Below are 19835 nucleotides of genomic sequence, written 5' to 3'. Positions count from 1 at the left end.
ACTGTTCTGATGAAGAGTCGATTTTTCAAATGATCAAATTTGGATCATACTTCCTGCGGTACATTGTTTCTTATGTATACTTACATAATCCGTTTTAGGGTACGTTGTTTAAGTTATCGTGTTATAAAGGGTAAAATACACAAAACACGCAGCCTCACCTAAACAAAACACCTGTTCTCCTGACCACGTGTGGTTCATTTGACAAGTTCTGTTTGACGATCCGATCAAGCTATAACCGGGCTTACAAAAGAAGTGAACGGTGTCTCTTAAGTTGTACGAACTTCCTGATTTAACTCCACCGACTGGGACACCAGGATCAGGACAGTAATAGTCTTGGAAAAAAAAAAAGAATTAACTTAAAGATGTGTTTATATAACAAAAAAAGTACAGAAACAGCATCATAACCATAACAGTATGTTAAGTAAAATGCAACTCTGCAACTCAGAGTGCTGTTAAGCACGGCGCTAAACAATGGGCTATTTGTGCTATTCCCACCAGACTTACCGCCAACACACTGGATGGGGGGGGGGGGGCACACAATTGAAGGAAGCAACACAACATAATATTACACTATTTTTAACATGCTTATTATAAGTCTTTTGCCAGATAAATCAGTAGTAGGCTTAAGACATTTATAACGCTTAAATTCGGGATTCGACCACTGCGGCGAGAACAGCACAGATAGCCAGTTGTACACCTTTACATCCAAACAGACAAATAAGAACTTCTGATGTAGAAATGCGGATATTATTTGAGTATTAATAACACAGTTGTCCAAGTTAATTCTGCATAATGACATCGTTCTCACACATTCATCTAAACAAACACATAAAATAAAATTGACAATACTGTGAAATGGAAAACAAAGAGTAGAACTCAAACAAAGACATTTATAGACAAACCTTTACGGTAGCCTAAATAGTACTCAAACAAGGACATTTATAAACAAACCTTTACGGTAGCCTAAGTAGAACTCAAACAAACACATTTATAGACAAACCTTTACGGTAGCCTAAACAGTACTCAAACAAAGAACTTAGGTTACCGTAAAGGTTTGTCTATAAATGTCTTTGTTTGAGTTCTACTTAGGTACCGTAAAGGTTTGTCTGTAAATGTCTTTGTTTGAGTTCTACTTAGGCTACCGTAAAGGTTTGTCTATAAATGTTTGTCTATAAATGTCTTTGTTTGAGTTCTACTTAGGTTACCGTAAAGGTTTGTCTATAAATGTCTTTGTTTGAATACTATTTAGGCTACAGTAAAGGTTTGTCTATAAATGTCTTTGTTTGAGTACTACTGTAAGCTACCATAAAGGTTTGTCTATAAATGTCTTTATTTGAGTACTACTTAGGCTACCGTAAAAGTTTGTCTATAAATGTCTTTGTTTGAGTTCTACTTAGGTTACCGTAAAGGTTTGTCTATAAATGTTTTTGTTTGAGTACTATTTAGGCTACCGTAAAGGTTTGTCTATAAATGTCTTTGTTTGAGTTCTACTTAGGTTACCGTAAAGGTTTGTCTATAAATGTCTTTGTTTGAGTACTACTTAGGCTACCATAAAGGTTTGTCTATAAATGTCTTTGTTTGAGTTCTGTTTGAGTACTACTGTAAGCTACCATAAAGGTTTGTCTATAAATGTCTTTATTTGAGTACTACTTAGGCTACCGTAAAAGAAAGACATTTATAGACAAACATTTATGGTAGCCTAAGTAGTACTCAAACAAAGACATTTATAGACTAACCTTTATGGTAGCCTACAGTACTACTCAAACAAAGACATTTATAGACAAACCTTTATGGTAGCCTACAGTACTACTCAAACAAAGACATTTATAGACAAACATTTATGGTAGCCTAAGTAGTACTCAAACAAAGACTTTATACTTTATAATAGTCTGCAGTAGTAGTAGTAAAAAACAAACACATTTTCCATCCGTTAACGTTTTTTTTTTCGGCTAAATTGGCACCCAAAATAACCATTTTACTATCTTTTATCGATAAGTGACATTTTAATACTAAAGCCTATCAGGCAGACTCCGATACGTATGCTGAAGGATAAATTTCAAACCTCAGACGGTGTGAAAGGCCAGAAGATAGTGCTGGTTTAAAGTCCTAAGTCCGCAAGGTGAACTAACAAACTGACCTGGGTTCAAGTAAATCTGTATTATCTAATACATTTATCAACTCACTCTTTAATAAACTCTGATGATAAACAATGATCTAAATAAGAACTATACAGTGTTTATTGGATTATCTATATTCACAACTTTCTTTTAAAAAAATCTTTGAAAATTATCTACTAATAACTTCACTTGTGGTTTACCCAAACCTAAAATAAATATTTACACTGCCTATTTTTGGTACCTACATAATCACCATATTTAGAATTTTTCCCCTAGTCGTTTGTCCGAAAATATTAACTTTACCAAGTTTTGGAATGCATTAATTTTCTGCGTTATCAATTCCAAAAATGTATGCATTATAGTTATAGACTTAATATAGATAAATGAGAACCGATATAAACTGAGTTCATATTAGGCAGGAATGTCCTGGTGGTTAGAACACTCGAATTGCAATCAGCGAGTTTGAATCCCATCACAGAACATGCTCACCCTCTGATCCTGGGAGACAACGTAAGATGAAGGTTAATCCTACTATTCAGTTAGAGCAGCCCAAAAGTTGGTGGCCCTCCCTCTAATATGACACTTCTACATTAGGGACCTCTAGCGCAGATAGCTTTCGAGTAAGTTTGTGCGAAATTCCACAAACAATCAAATCTGGGATATTAAAATATAACGAACAATAGATCACGTATTATTCTAAAGGTTCCTTAGATGTTGATGTATTAATTTACTGCTTTCATTATGATAAAAACAAACGATGAATAAACGTGAATTATGTACATGCATTGTCTCAAAAGAAAAAAACCAAATTCCCACACCGATTTTAAATAACTGACTTTCTTATTTTTAATACTTTTTGTAGCATCAAAACTTTCTATATTACTATAGCTAGCTAAGTTACGTATATATATATCGATCCCTACTTGTCTTTATAAAATTTGATTTTTTTTACTATACTTGTTTGTTTCCTTTTTATTAGCTATATTTTTGTGCGCCAGCAATACCAAGCGTGGAGCGTGCGTAAACCCGATTCGATTTTATTACTCATCAGGATCTCTACCAACCTACCCTTAAATTTCATTATATAGCTCATAGTCAGTTTTATATATGCATTCTAGTATACTTTTTGGTACAAGAAAGGAATCATTGGGACCCCAGAAAAAAGAATCCTGTGAAAGAATTAGAGCCAAAAGGTTCGTCGTTTTTTTTGTTGTTTTTTTTTCTACGCTCGTCTGGAAAAGTCACTTATTTATTTACTTAGATGAAAGTTCATTGAAATAGTGAAATTTTGATTCACTCCATTAACACGTATATAGCGATTTAGGCGGCTTTATAAGTACAATAGGCTTTAATTTTGTTCAGCAAATACTGTGAAATAGTCATTGTTAATATTCAGACATTTTAAAGATGGTTTTAAATGGGCGATTTTATGGCCTCCATTTTGTTTCATCGCGATCCCTACTATTAAATTCTACCGTACTTAATGATACAATTTTTTTCAATAAACAAAAACAGGCATAAATCATGGTAAATGAGTTAAATCCCAGTAAAATCTTACGAAATCTAGACGGGCTAAATTTTGTCACATCGATTTAAAAGTTTTAAATCGTCATACTAAGCCTCATGCACATTTAAAATATCGCAATGCACGGTGTTGTAATCGAAATATCTAAATTACATAGCCTAAAATAAAACCAGACACGATTTTAAATCATCATCATTAATATGTAACGTTATATTTTAATATAAATAATCCATGTAGATTGAAGCCTCGTTTTAAATCTGTTTAGATTGTACGTGTGAGAGAAACAGTGGTCGTGTTTAACAAATAAGTAAACCGATACTGGTAACGTGCCAACATTTATGTCTATTATATCCTTTCTGATGTTATGAAGATATATAAACTTACTTAAAATGAGAGAGTATCTATGAAAAAATAAAATGAAATAAATTAAGAAGCAGTATCATAATTTCCTAAGTGTTTGGCAAAGTAAGCAACTCAACATGTTATTTCTAGTAGTGTGACGTATTTAGCATAGAAATGTATAAACTAGATATTCAGAATATTTCGAGAAACAGCCCTCTATTCAAAAGCTTATGTTATCAAACTTCTAATTATGTAATAAACATTGATCACTACACCATTTCCCCGAAAAGAGGCCGAAGGCCGCCTGTAGGGGTCACTTGTTTTAACCACTCGCACCATTATACAGTAGTGTGTTGTCTATCAATCAGTCAGTCAGTCAGTCAGTAGACACTAAAATAACGTCACATAAAGGACGCTTAATGCTGCAATTTGTACTGTAGAAACGTCAGTAAAACGTGCGTACGCCATGAATCACGGGAAGAATTAAGAAGTCTGATGGTTACAACACAGCATGACATATGAACTTCAAAAGCAAGAAATACAAATATTTGTTACTCCTAATTTCGGTTTTATTTACTCTTGAAACAGAACCCTTTCGGAGACCCGACAGAACTACGTCTAGTATAATAACATGGCCTACGTGAAATACTCGTAAAAAGAAATTACAAACTTACTTACTGGAAATTCAAGTTATCTCTTTACTTCAAGATTTGATTTGATTTTTAGGCGAACAATTGTACAGACAATTACGTCCTTCTCTACTTCCATCGGCATATATATGTATACAAAAAAGGATCGTCTTAAATCTACCCCCCCCCCTCCCTCCACAGTGGCACAACGGTATGTCTGCGGACTTACAACGCTAGAAACCGGGTTCCAATACTCGTGGTGGGCAGATAGATAGCCCTTTGTGTAACTTTGTGCTTAACTACAAGCAAACTTGAATCCACTACACTTTATTAATCATTCCAGTCACTTACTAAGTATATCAAAACAATCCTTATTACTGTATTTCTCGACTGACTATAGAGGGTATACGGCTCTTAAAATTTTACATTGTTGTGTACACATTTGTTGTTGTGCGTTTTTTTAGGAAGGGGGTCTGTTATTACATGCCTTTCGGATTATCTTGTTCAGTAAAAATGTATGTTATAGAGCTTACTTGGGTGGTTACAACTGGCAAGAATTCCACTCCATCTTCCATTGCCTAAACAGATTCTTTCTTCTGATCCGATTATTTTATAAAGCGGGAAGCAAGAAAAGGTCACTCGGTCGCCAATGTTGAATGGTGCAGCTCCCTTTCTTAATCCATTTTCTGGAACTCCTGGATCAGGACAAGTAATGACTGGATGAAAAAAAAAGAAACTTGGCTTTAATTACGTTTTCTTAATAATCCTTTTTATTTCAAGCCCCCCAGTGGCACAGCTGTATGTCTGAGGTTTTACAACGCTAGGATCCTGGTTTCGATAACCGTGGTGGGCACAGCACAGATAGCCCATTGTGTAGCTTTGTGCTTAATTACAAAAAAACTTCTTTCAAAAATATTCTTGCTTAAGTACGAAGGCGAAAAAATGTAAGTTGTTATTATGTATAACAGGGGGGAAAAATGTCCTTTATTTTTTTCAATCTCAAATAAGTTAATTTCATCTTTTTTTAAAAAAAGTTACAACCTAGGTTTATAGAGAATAAAATAGTGTACAGTATTTAAAATGCGGTTTGCGATAAATAAATAACCCTTCTTGTAGGAACTCCCCCCACTAGTGGCTCAGCAGTAAGTCTAAGGGCTTATGATGCTAAAAATTTGGCTTCGATATATGCGGGGGGCATAGCATATGTAGCTCATTATGTAGCTGTAGGAATTGGATAGTGTAATACTATTACATTAACTTTGTGTTAACAATCGTTACATTTGCTATGTATATTCTATGTTAGTTAGGGTTGTTGTTGTTTTTTGTAACAGTAAAAATCTTCCCACATCTATTAAAGGACCATAAATACACGTTAAACCCATGAGCCGCTAGCCTGGCATGACCTGGTGGTTAGTGCATTCGATTCGTAATCTTGAGATTGTGGTTACGAATCCCATCCACGAACGAACATTCTCGCCTTTTCAGACGTTGGGGCATTACAATGTGACAGTCAGTTCTGCTATTCGTTGGTAAAAAGTAATCCAGGAGTTTTTGTAGGTGGTGTTTACTAGCTGTCTTCCCTCTAATTTATCACTTTAAAATTAGGGACGCCACATCTACTTGCAGAGAAACCAATATTCTTAGTCCCCCCCCCCCCCCCGATGGTACAGCGGTAAGTGTACGGAAACGCAAACATCCGGTAGACACAACAGATAGCCCAATGTGGCTTTGCTCTGTAAACAAAACCGTAAAGAAAAAGGAGAGAAAGTCTAGCTTACTGGTCCACCAGTTCTTCTGAATGATAAATAAGGTTAATTTAAGTTAAATAAATAATATTATAATAAACAATTTGGTGTTAAAATGAATAATATTAATAAAAAATTATAAACCTAATTCCGGTGTGTAATGACTTAAATATAATTGATACAAATTACAGTTCACCAGCTTAATCTTGTTTACATTGAAACAGTTGTTGTTCAGATAATTAATGATATAAAGACCGTCTCAACCAACTACAAGGGTGAAACCTTCTGATGACCCGCGAGCTAAAATGTACTGACAAAAAAAAAAAAAAAAAGAGAATCATTGCCATTTCTGTTGTATTCCAACCGGCCTGATGAGTCCTGGTATTGGGCGAATGGCCTCATCGGCATGTGGTTAACAAATTATTACATTCATCCTAACTTTCATTCATATGCTCTTACGATAATGTGTTGAAACGTACTGAACAACGAGCTATCTCAATTTTCAGTGTAATATGAATGGGCAACTAACGTACCGTACTGACCAGACAGGCTTAACGTCATACTCTAAAATCATGTTCTAGCCAGGATTCATTTGGATCTGAACAACTAAATATGCTTCAAAACTCTGTAGCTGTTTTTTCACATGTACATACTTCTAGCCAGTTCGATACGGTGCTTAAACTGAAGAATCCAAATGAGTGTGTATTTACCCAACATTATATAATAAGATGCAAAATTGTAATCGAAAAATGATTTCCATGCGTACAGTTGCGACGTACACATCAATTTCAGTTACGTAATAAGTAGATAGTATCCAAATTAAATTTTTAAACTTGCACAAATATTTATTTCAGTATAACTTGTTAATCATCACGTTGTCGTTTTAGCACGTGCAGTTTTACGTGTTTATATATATATTTACACAAATGTACACATGTTTTAGAAAGATGCATCCTGAACAGAAACAGTCTCTATCTTCCATATCCCAAGCAGCTTCATTCTTCTGATCCGATTATTTCATATGATCTATATTTTCAAAAATTTAATTTGTGAATGTTGGCAGGAATTCAGTGTTTTCACTTTCTTTAAGTAACATGTACGTCACGAAAACATTCATAAATAATGTAAAAAGTTGTTTAACAACAGTTTGTATTACGTAATAAAATATATCATTAATTTGGTTACATCGTCTTGTTCATTATCAGAGAGTTAAATTGGAATTTTTGACTTTAGAAAAGTTTAACAGCCTAAAACTCACATTATGCTTAAATAAATACACTTGTAAATCACAACAATCATTTTATTTAAGACTAATCAACAGCGTCAAATGCTCTACATCTACATGTTTCAAATAATCTTCAACAGTGTAACAGAGCATTACAAAATCAGAGTAAAGTCACGTGCTGATAGTTTGCACTGTGATTGGCAGCCATCCAACGAATCAGAAAGTGACACACAATAAACTATTTGTAGTCATACTCTTCCAATCGGTAGTGTGGTTAATGCACTCGTGGCACCCAGGAAAGAAATGCCATGCGAGAAACATTTAGAAATCAAAATTTTGCCTGGTGAAGGCTATTTCATGCGATAAGTTATGACGAAAGTTTATTCAGTAAGAGCTGTACCGAAACTCTGAAGACGATATGTGAAACTAATACTGTTGATAACAAAAGTTGCCCAAACATGCCAAAAGTGAAGTTAAGTAACTCAGAGTACAGTATTTACGTGATACACGATAATCCAGAAGAGACCTTACCGAAATATAACCTAACCTAGCGGTAATTGCAAATGTAAATGCTACCTCCAGGACATTGAAAATATACATTAGCAGAGACTTCCCTTACTAAATTGTAGCTACTCAAAAATCGCTGCTTACAAGAGATAATCAAACCAAAAGGCTGAAATGGGCAATTAGTACTAAAAAAATGTATGATTAAAGATGGAATAAGGCGCTCTTACAGATGAATCTAAATTCAAACTGTGTGGTAACAATCAATGTATAACATCTAAAGTGAAATACACTGGGGGTACCAATATAAATATGGACTGCATCTGGGGTACCAATATAAGCATGGATTGCATCTGGGATATCAATATAAGTATGGATTGCATCTGGGGTACCAATATAAACATGGATTGCATCTGGGATACCAATATAAGTATGGACTGCATCTGGGGTACCAATATAAGCATGGATTGCATCTGGGATACCAATATAAGTATGGATTGCATCTGGGGTACCAATATAAGCATGGATTGCATCTGGGATACCAATATAAGTATGGATTGCATCTGGGGTACCAATATAAGTATGGATTGCATCTGGGGTACCAATATAATTATGGACTGCATCTGGGTACCAATATAAATATGGACTGCATCTGGAGTAACAATATAAGTATGGATTGCATCTGGAATACCAATATAAGTATGGATTGCATCTGGAGTAACAATATAAGTATGGACTGCAACTGGGGTACCAATATAAGTATGGACTGTATCTGGGTATCAATATAAGTATGGACTGCAACTGGGGTACCAATATAAGTATGGACTGCATCTGGGTACCAATATAAGTATGGACTGCATCTGGGGTAACAATATAAACATGGACTGCATCTGGGTATCAATATAAGTATGGACTGCATCTGGAGTAACAATATAAGTATGGATTGCATCTGGGGTACCAATATAAGCATGGATTGCATCTGGGTATCAATATAAGTATGGACTGCAACTGGGGTACCAATATAAGCATGGACTGCATCTGGGTATCAATATAAGTATGGACTGCATCTGGAGTAACCATATAAGTATGGATTGCATCTGGGGTACCAATATAAGCATGGATTACATCTGGGATACCAATATAAGCATGGACTGCATCTCACTTAAGCATGATTGAGAGCTATACCTACACTGCTGACAGGAACAAACAAGTCATTTTACATCAATTCATTCTCTTTGTAACAAATAATTAAGAGGTCAATGGAACCCCTTGTAACCATGAATTGACCTAACCAAATTCCCAGTATGAATAGTATTAAGGCTTTATGGGTTTATATGGGAATACAAAAGGTCAAATGGCAATCAAAAAAGTTGGCTGAATTGTGAGAAGTGGGTACAACAGGCGATTTGGAAGAATATTTCACAATCGTCCATTAATAAACTTATGGTAGCACAAAATTTAGATCTCCTACTCTGTTTCAAGCAACTACAAAATACATTGTACAACTTTTGTTTTTCTTTCGTATTTTCTCTAGGAAAATTATGCAGCAATGATGAATTGACCGTTTAATTGTAATTCCTCAATGTTTGTGACTCCTTTATGTAAATTACCTCTGCTTTTTCATAATTATTTCCTATACTGTGCAGTACACTTAATGATCAAATTTTAGCAATGTTTAATTGTTTGGGAGAAAAAATTCAATTTCAAATCAATAAAAGTATTGATTGCACAGGCCTGCAATGTTTTTAATGTCTTGGTATTTTTACATGCTCTACAGTAATTCCTGTACGCTGAATCAGAAAATAATATCCATTTTTCTCCATCACGTACAGATTTTTCACAAAACGTCATAACGCAATACATAAAAGAAAGACCACAACACGTAGTTTTGAAACTAAAAGACGTAGATTTCACACGAAAAAATCAGAATGAATGAGGATGCATATTCGTTTGACATCAATGTCCTTCCCTTTTCTTCAGTTTTTGTATTCTTGTTAACAAACGTAATAATAATAAAAACGTTCAATGTGGTAAATGAAATAATAACTTGATCTAAGTAACACTTTTTTTCTTCTCGATTTGTAAAAATATCTTTACGTGAAAGAGAAACAAACGAATATTATTTTCGAAGTCTGCGTAGCTGAATTATCCGTTATTAAAACCAAAACAAATTGTATGAAGTTTAAATTCGCAGGCCTGGGTTATCACTATGTTTATTTGTAACATAACTTTAATTTTTAGGCATTGTTTTAAAAACACTTTAATAAAGTATAAACATTTAAAAACAAATATAATATTTTCTTCGTGTAAGAGTAGAATCTTGACTAAGTAGGGATATTCCGAAAAACCTAAGTAAAGGCAGAGCAATGCTTTTTAATAAGTAGAATTCATCAAGTTTTTACAAATGAAGAACCACAATAACCAGATTATGTTACTACTTTATCTTGCACCGTTGACTTAACAACAAAGATGAAGTGAAACATTTCATCGAAATGAAGTATTTCGTTAAAGAATACATTGCCTTTTACTATCACAAATCTGCAAATTTATACCAAAAGGTTCATATAATATTTCCCCAGACATGATATAATATGTTGAAAGACATACTATGGTCATCTCCATTTCTGAAACAAGTGATATTTTCTAAGCTTAAAAAAATACATTTTTAGAAACAAAGGATATTTAACACATCCGTTTGACTTACGCTGGCAGGTTGGTAAAACACTGGACCATCCTAAATAAGTACACTTCACCCATGAGATCCCAATAAGTCGATAATTTTGATTGCAGATGAAGTTTAGTTCAAAATTTTGAGAGACGAGGGTCAGATTAGTATCCTGTAGTTCGTTGATGTTTCCATTTTCCAGGCCTTCTGGTACTTTACATTCAGTTACTATAGAAATATAACAATTAATCTGTAAAAGATCGGTATTGGGTGAAGAAAAAAATGATTGATTCTGTATGAAACTCGAAGCCACTGTTGATAAAAATCGATCGTGTTGCTTTTAAAACCATAGACCATCGAGCAGAAAAACAATGAAAACAATCTACTAAACTGCTTTGTATCGTTACTTTCTTACGTCATATCTAGGAATTACTGTTATCCATCTAACACGAAATTTCAGTAAACAATCTCAAAAACCACCATAATCCTCATTGTTACTGTATTTACCCTAGAAATTGACTTTCACAATTCTCTGTATCGTACCTACCTCCACACACAGGAAACTCAGAATCCCATTCTCCGTTTTCTTTACAGTATAAATACTCAGAACCAGATAACAGACGGTAACCCGTATCACAGTACATTTCGATTTCATCATCAGCCAAGTAATAATCTCCTGATTTCCATGAGGTCTCAATGACTTTGGATATTTTCGGCGGAGATGGGCATATTGTGGCGTTCTTAGCTAATAGACATTCAAATAAAGTAATACTTCAAAATCAATGTTTTCATTATTTAACACTCTAGATTTACAAATTAAGGTGATACCTTGAAAAGTAACCCATAAATGATTAGTGACTCTAGAAGTGTAAGGATTCACTACATTCGTATTAAGTGTTACGGCCTTTCATGGTCAGGTGGTTAGCAATCTGCGAGTCGCGAGTTCGAACCCTGTTATCGAACATACTCGCCCTTTCAGCCGTGGGTCAATTCCGCTTTTCGTTAGTAAAAAGTAGCCCAAAATTAGCGATGGGTGGTGTTGATTAACTGCCTTCCCTCTCGTCTATCACTTCCAAATTAGGGACGACTAGCGCAGATAATCTGGAGTAGCTTTCGGCGAAATTCCAAAAACAAACAAATGTTAAATGTTACCATTACACCTTAAGAAGTCCAACTAACTAGTTTCAATTATTTTAGTTTGTAGCCACTAACACTGAGCAATAACTTAATCAAAATGCAATTAATTATATTATTTCCACCACACTTAATTAAACAATGTCAGCAAAGCTTCATTCCAAAACCGCATAACTCTAAATGACATATCTGCACACGTAACACAAAGTACAGGCGTTAGTTGCTTCGTAGAGAACATTCAAGTTAGAATTGACAGCTCAGTGTCAAACTCGTTGGCATTTCGATACCGATCAACTAAATCTTCATAATTGTTTGAAGTTATACAATTAACACTTATACTATTGATGGATAGCCAAATGGTAGTCAAATAAAAATAACTTACGTCGGAATGCTACTAAAATGTTAGTATTTTGTGTGTCACAACGACAAACAACATTTCGGTCCTATTATTGTTTATAAAAATGGCGTCGCAACATTATACACTTCAAAACAGAAACATTAAAGTATTTCATTGGTAGTTCTGGTAGATTAACTACTGATTGGTCGAACAGTTAGTATATGGCTCATTTCGATTCCGAAGTGGATTCGCATTTAAGGCTTTTCTTTTTTTTTCTCTTAATTTGACGAGGCGATTTTAGGCCATTAATTAAAATTTACCATAACCTTTCATGCTTTTTAATTATTTGAAGTGAAAATGAGTTATCTCAAACAAATATTTTATGGGTTGTCTAAGAATAGAACACAAAACATTTTTGTTGTCTGGTGGTTAGGGCGCTCGACTCGTAATCTGCGGATCGCAAGTACAAATCTCGTCACCGAACATGCCCTCTCAGCCACCATGGGGGGCGTTATAATGTTACGGTCAATCTTACTTATGTTTTGTTGGTAAAAGAGTAGCCCAAGGGTTGGCGGTGGGTAGTATTGATTTGCTGCCCTCCCTCTAGTTTATCACTTCTAAATTAAGGGCGGCTAGCGCAGATAAACCCTCCTCGAGTAGTTATGTGCGAATTTCGAAAAACAAACAAACAAACCTTCTTATTTTCTAAGCTTACGTTTGCATAATGGACGAGGACTAGACCAGGCTCCACTTGGAAGACATTGAAGAAGAGGATTCCCCACAAGATCAAAGTCTTTCTTACAGGAGAATATTAACTGATTTCCTGTAAAACAACATCGTCCCTTTCTTTCACCATCGGGGGAAACTCCTGGATCCTTGCACTTCGTTTTAACTAAAAGAGATTCACATTTTGAGGTCAGTAATGTGGAAAAAGACATATAAAATTTCAATGTGCAATATTCTAGATAGTCTAAAAATGAAAATTCGCTCTGTTGTAAGTTAAACATAAAATATCAAGTGTTAATTACTAATAATTAAATATAATAAAAAGAAATCTTTGTAAATATATGCTTCCCAGGAATTAAAAACAGTAAGCTTTTTGAATAATTTTAAACATACATATACTATCAAATGTGATTATATGTACTGGTAAGATCTGTTGTTGACATATTTGAAAAAAATTATTATATAAATATATTAGCCTGGATACTGTTGTTAATTACCAAAATGATACTAAGTACACACTAAACACTGCTAACGTTCTTTGTATTCAATAACATACTGGGGGAAGGAAGAATCGCCCACTAATTAATTATTTGATAATACTTTTTAAAATGGTCATTCATTCATAATAAAAGTATCACATATACATTACAGCAAATTCATTTATTGAAGAAAATGGGAAAACAAGCTGGAATTCTTTTGACTTGATATCGAAATTGTAATCAGATCTTTTCAAACGTCACTTTTAAGGTCATATTCAAATCAGTTTTTTTTAGTTCATTTTAAATAAAGAAAATGTATTCAACACTAATTAATTGGGGCTACTTAAATTAGGGGCAACCTGAATACGAGAAAATACGAAACTTCAAATTAAGCAGCAAGATAACAAATAACAACTGTGTACTAAACAAAAATCATTAACATTAAAAAAGTTTTAAAATCGCATATCTTATTAACTTACCATCTTTCTAGCTGCACTGTAGTACTAACAACCTTGATTTGTATAATGCCTTGCAAACTTCCTAGCCTGCAAACACAAGTAGCTAAAAAAAGGCGATCTCTGGTTAAGTGTTTGGTTATGAAAGGCACTTAATTTCAGGTGTAAATTGAATAAAATTTTTAACATACGTATTCTTAGTTTTTAAAATGTCAGGGCTCAATCTAATTCCAGGTGCCGAACCTTTACTTTTCTGGCTCATTTATTCTTTTCTCATCACCTCCCTGCAGTTACTCACGACAGTTTTGTAGCCTATGTTTTTTTTTTGTTTTTTATGATTAAGGTGGCTCTTTATTGGCTATGTTCATAAATATGGTATTGTAGTCACTGCCCATTTCACCCAAGAAATGCAGTACGTGTAACAACGATAATGTCTATGACAGTCATAGCCCCTCCCCCTCCCTCTTCCTCTTCTATTTTTGTGAGGGCATCCTTTTTTGACTAGAATACAGTTGGTGTTTTGCGCTGCATCCTCCGACGATGGCTTTGATAGTTACTAATGACAGGGCAATTACAGCTTCGGTGTGCTATAAACTTATTGACACGCACGGGTTTTGAAAAGTTCGGCTCGAGTTACCGATCTAGTCAAAAACAGTATACCGAAATCGCAATTTATGTAAATGTGATATTAACTTTAATGAAAAGCCTATAAGGAGATATTATAGTTCTTTAAATACAGGGTTTCTTGGACATAATCTGCATAGATTCTTGAAACAAGTGTAAGTGTACTCAATTAATCATGACACAGTTTGTTTGTTTGTTGAAATACACGAGCGCGTATCTGCAATAGCCGTCCCTAATTTTGCAATGATAGAATTGAAGAAAGGCAGCTAGTCAAAATCACCCACCACCAACTCTTGGGCTACTCGTTTACCAACGAATAGAGGGATTTACCGTTACATTATAACGCCCCCAATGATTCAAACCTGCGATCTGCAATTTGCGAATCTAAATGCCCTAACCACCAGGCCATTATGACTCAGACTGACAGTAAAACAAGAACGCAAATGACGCCACATCACGGGTCTCATTTTATACTGCTCACATATATGCTAAACTCAAAACAGATTTTACAGATACTATTTTGAGAAATTACAATATACTGTAGCACAACAGTGTCACAGGTACAATCTTTAGGGATACAATTTTTTCATAGAGACACGATAAGAACAATGTTGATATATTAGTGTATACAGTCGCCAGTTTAATAATAGTGAATTCAATAACATTTCCAAAGATATACAGTATTGTTATCGCCCTCGCTTCAACACTTATCTATACCTAAACAATAACATTTAGGTTCTGGTCATTTATATTGAGGCGAAACTAGTTGCATGCTCGTTGAAAGAGTACGTTGTGAACAAATTAGAACTATTTTAAATACTGGTCCTAGCCACCAAGTTTCTCAATATTTTAATAAACATTACATATTACTTTCGAATGCTGGCATTATATTATGCTCCAGAAGTTAACTCAATGCGACGTATGTTTAACAAAAATTATTTACAAACTTGGCTGCTTAATATCCAGCGATTAAAAAAAACTTTTTTTTATTTAACGCTTAACCTGTTCTTAACGAAACACATTTTTTAACCTGCCTACTTAATCCACTTTTCTAATTTACTGCTTACTCTGTGTCTTGACTAACCTTTAGTTTTGGTTAATTTAACCCTAAACTAATTACACTTTGGCTTATAATTCGATTTTTCGTTGTTATTAGCACTCTGATATAGTCTGCAGAATTTTAGTTAGTTAGTTTTCATTAATACAGAGAGACATACTGTTTTTCTCTTGTTTCCTCTTCTTATTCTTCCAAACACTTTTCAATCGGCCGCCATTCTTTCATTTCTGCCCCCCCCCCCTTCCCGTGGAACAGCGGTATGTCTGCGGACTTACAACGTTAGAAACCGGGTTTCGATAACCGTGGTGAGCAAAGCACAGATAGCCCATTGTGTAGCTTTGTGTTTAACTACAAACAAACTGTATAGTTAGCCTCAGATATAAGTCCAAAATACCCAAACTCCTGTAACAGAATTACATACTAATAAAGGGGCCAAGTGCGCGGCCCAGTGGTTTAGCCTAACAGACTGTGAAGCTAAGGGTCCGTGGTTCATGTCTCGTTGCTGCTTAATTCCAAACAAGCAAACTTTTAGTCTTTCCCGCATTACCTCACGGTTACTGACTGTTGCAGCGAGATGTGATACATTACGACATTTATGTGAAGTATTGTTCTATCATTTAAATCTACACTTTTGTTTCTCTGCACCTTTTCAGTTTTGACTGTTTTACTATTCTTGTGTAAACAATACTCTGTTTATCTGATACTAAAGTTTTTTCAGGGAAATGAAATGAGGATAATAATCACTTTGAAAACAGCTATAATATGAAGATATATTCAATTTAATTATACACAAACACATAATACAAAATAAATAGACACAGGATCAAGATTATATTTTTATTTTAATAGTCAGTAACAGTAACTTGCCTTAAAAAAATGTGATACAAATTACGTTAACTGCAGATTTTTTTTCACATTCTCCTGAAATGGTACATTTCGGGTTCAATACAAGCGGTTTGTAAAAATAGCATTTCAAATCTATCTTTTGTCTCCCACAAGTCATTGTCCAAGAGGCCTTTCGTTTAATACCAGAACTTGTCAGTTAGGCTAAACGATAAGTTTATTTGTTTGTTTGTAATTAAGCACAAAGCTGCACAATGAGCTATCTGTGCTCTGCCCACCACGGGTATCGAAACCCGGATTCAAGTGTTGTAAGTCCGCAAACATACCGCTGTGCCACTGGGGGGCGTAAACGATAAGAGAAAAAAATATATCTCCTGAAGCGATGTGTATGTATGTATTTAAAGTTACGCTTAAACATCGAAAGTTGGGGAAACATTAGAAACCAATTGACCTAACAAGTGTGACAAAAATAACATTACCATGTGGAAGAAAAATCTGCAGTTAACGCTTTATTTTTTTTTTTTTGTTGTTGTTGTGTGCTGTGTTCTTTTCTATAATGCACCGTTTGAATTTTAAATACAACATTTTTACTTATCACGTTATATGTATGTTTTACAATCTCCGTCAACTCACTGACATTGTAGCTATCGTAAATAAAATTTTACTTTGATATCTTCTATGTTTTAAAATTAAAAAGTTGATTTTTTAAATTGGTAAACAAATGGAAACACCCAAAAAGAACTGTGCACCAAATTATCCAAATAATATCTGTTGAAGATATCTATCGGATTACCTTGGAAACGAATTATAACATAAACTGTTATATTAACACGTCCCTCAGGAGCCAAAGGGTGTCTTTACACTACCATTTGTTGAATATTAAAAGTAAGTTCAACCCGGAAACTCTCAACGAGGATGGTTCTGGACGTATCTTTTCGATACAAGTTGTCGTTTGTTAATTGAGAAATATTTAAATGAAATACAGCATCAAGTCTCCATACTAACTAGTAGTAACGTCTACCCGCTGGGAGTAAATTCAGTATATATCAATAAAGCCACATTTTAAGCATCATTAATTAAGCAACTGCCAACCTTTTATGCTTCTGCTATCACCTTTTTATAATTAGCTTTCAACTGAGATACGAACGATTTCACCTGCGATTCGGTAAGGAATGTTGAAGCATCACGATAGTCAGCAGTAGGATGAGCAAACAGGAACACTTTGAAAGTAGCTATAGGCATAATATTATACTCGGTTTGCTGTAGAATATCTACCAAGGTGGTTCTAAACGGTTTCTGAATATCTCTGTGTGTCATTTGGAGAGTATCATGCTTCTAGTGCTTGACCGTTAACCTCGTGATGCGCTGACGTATTTCAGTCACCTTATCACTTCAAATCACCTTTCGCAACCGTAAAATAGTGTTGTAAATGCCTTCTTTTTAACCAATAAAAATGTCCAAAAAATTTCAGTTCAGATTAAGAAAAACTGGATTGGGTAGTTTTTTTTTCAGCAAAAATGTCCTCCACTGCCTCGTGAGGGGGCCTATTAAAAATGTATTATAATCTTCTAAGCATAGTTGCGATAAAATCGTTTTGCAATACCATGTTTGTCTCAATGTGTTTGATTTTCTTATGGAATAAAGAATACTAGGCAACTTACCTTTAGCACTTTGAGCTAAATCTGTAAAAGATTCGACCAACAACAACATGAGGATACTACTAAAACAGTGAACGCTCGTCATTTTGTTTTTCATTCCTGGATTCCTAGAAATTGAAAAGAGCTTAGAAGAAAGTAAGTTTAGATTTGACAAACTGATCAAACATGTGCATTTTTTAAAATCTCCCCAAGCAAACAAGAGCTTACGACACTTTACACCAAAATTATAAAATCACAATATAATCAGTAGAAGAAATTAAACCATCGTTTTGACTTGTTTTTTTACCATATATTATTCAATCGTTTATTTATTTGAAATGTTGCTGCTTAGTCGGGGTGCTTACTGGATAAATTGTTATTTGTATGTTTTGTATATAAGTATACATCCAAAAAGAATATAAATGATCGAAGTAACAATATGACCAGTGTAAGAAAGTTAATTGAAAAACACTTAACTAATGCAAAACAAATCATACTTGAACCACGTTTTCTAATTTACTTTTCACCATGATTCCTTTATTGATATACAATGTTTTAGTGAAACATTGGCGAATGTGTGTGTGTATCAAGTACAATTACACATGCGTCTTTACAATAAGTTACATGCGATCTTTTTCCATAAATTCAATTACACCACTTATGTTCAGAAGTTATATGCGAATGTTACTATGATCGTAATTCCATCACGCTCCACGATAGCTCAGTGGTAAGCTTAGGAACTTATAACGCTAATTCTCATGGTTCGATCCCTGCAGTGGTCTAAACACTGACAACTAATTATGTTAGCTTTGCCCTAAACAGCAAGAAAACAATTATACCGCAATTGTTACCTCACTCTATAGGAATTTCTGAGGCTTTGGTGTCTCTGGTTTAGCCCAACAATATTGTTACGACAGCGAAAGTCACGTAACACGTCATGAGATTCTCGAAGGATCTTGAATTGTCCTGGCAACTCTAGTCTGTTGTATGCGCCCTCTTTTTTAGTATATAAGCCCGGCAAATAAAGCAGGAATGATATAGATAGAGAGATTGAAGATAGAGATAATCGAGTAAAGCCGTGAGTAAAGTGTGTGAATCCCTGTGAATTATAGCGTGTGTTTATAAAAGTAGTTAAGTTAACGTGACTGTGGAAATTAAGTGTATTACAAAGTTTGTAACGAGAAAGAATAAACTAGTTTTAATTACGAAAGGACTTGTATCGCTGAAGTTTCTCGGAAAGAATTTCTACGGGAAATTAACAAACAAGCAAATACGTAACAATATTAACACATTCTCTCCTCCTCAATATATTTTGTGATTGATTTATATACTTCTCAATTTTGTTTCTGCTTTTCTATTTTTATGCTAAAATTATGTCTATATTTTCGTTTTTGTTTTACTTCATCCCTTTAAGAAGATCATAAACAAATGTTCTCATTCCTTTACACAGGCCCCCCAGTGAGTCAGCTATAATTTTACGGACTTGCATGGGAGTTCGGTTCCCCGTGGTGAAGTGAATTTGTTTGTTTGTAATTAAGCACAAAGTTTCACAATGGGCTATCTGTGATCTGCCCACCACGGGTATCGAAACCCGGATTCTAGCGTTGTAAGTCAGCAGACATACCGCTGTGCCACTGGGGGGCTCCCGTGGTGAACAGAGCACAGATAGGCTATTGTAACTATACGCTAAAACAAACAAATAAAATTCTTTACGTAGTGTTACGTCTCCGTTTTTTTATTGATTTTCCCAAAACTTCGTTCCAACGAAACTTTAACGACACAAGTCCTTAC

At 34.6% G+C, this 19835-nt stretch overlaps 1 protein-coding gene across 1 annotated transcript in view; it reads right to left on the bottom strand.

The window, feature by feature from the left end:
• LOC106474152 (CUB and sushi domain-containing protein 3-like) overlaps positions 1-19835 on the bottom strand; it is a gene marked incomplete at its 3' end in the record, with an annotated part of 38676 nt that overhangs the window by 9462 nt on the left and 9379 nt on the right. Inside the window, exons 2-7 of the mRNA XM_022402522.1 lie at positions 18069-18172; positions 12939-13115; positions 11300-11497; positions 10792-10980; positions 5147-5329; positions 159-332 (exon numbers count right to left, since the gene is read on the bottom strand). Of these exons, the coding sequence (XP_022258230.1) occupies positions 159-332; positions 5147-5329; positions 10792-10980; positions 11300-11497; positions 12939-13115; positions 18069-18162 (1015 nt within the window). The remainder of the gene's footprint in view (positions 1-158; positions 333-5146; positions 5330-10791; positions 10981-11299; positions 11498-12938; positions 13116-18068; positions 18173-19835) is intronic.

The sequence above is a fragment of the Limulus polyphemus genome, unplaced genomic scaffold, assembly GCF_000517525.1.
Source record: "Limulus polyphemus unplaced genomic scaffold, Limulus_polyphemus-2.1.2 Scaffold6880, whole genome shotgun sequence".
Classification (NCBI taxonomy): Eukaryota; Metazoa; Arthropoda; class Merostomata; order Xiphosura; family Limulidae; genus Limulus; species Limulus polyphemus.
The sequence above is the reverse complement of the archived record's forward strand: the minus strand, read 5'-3'. Positions and strand labels throughout refer to the sequence as shown.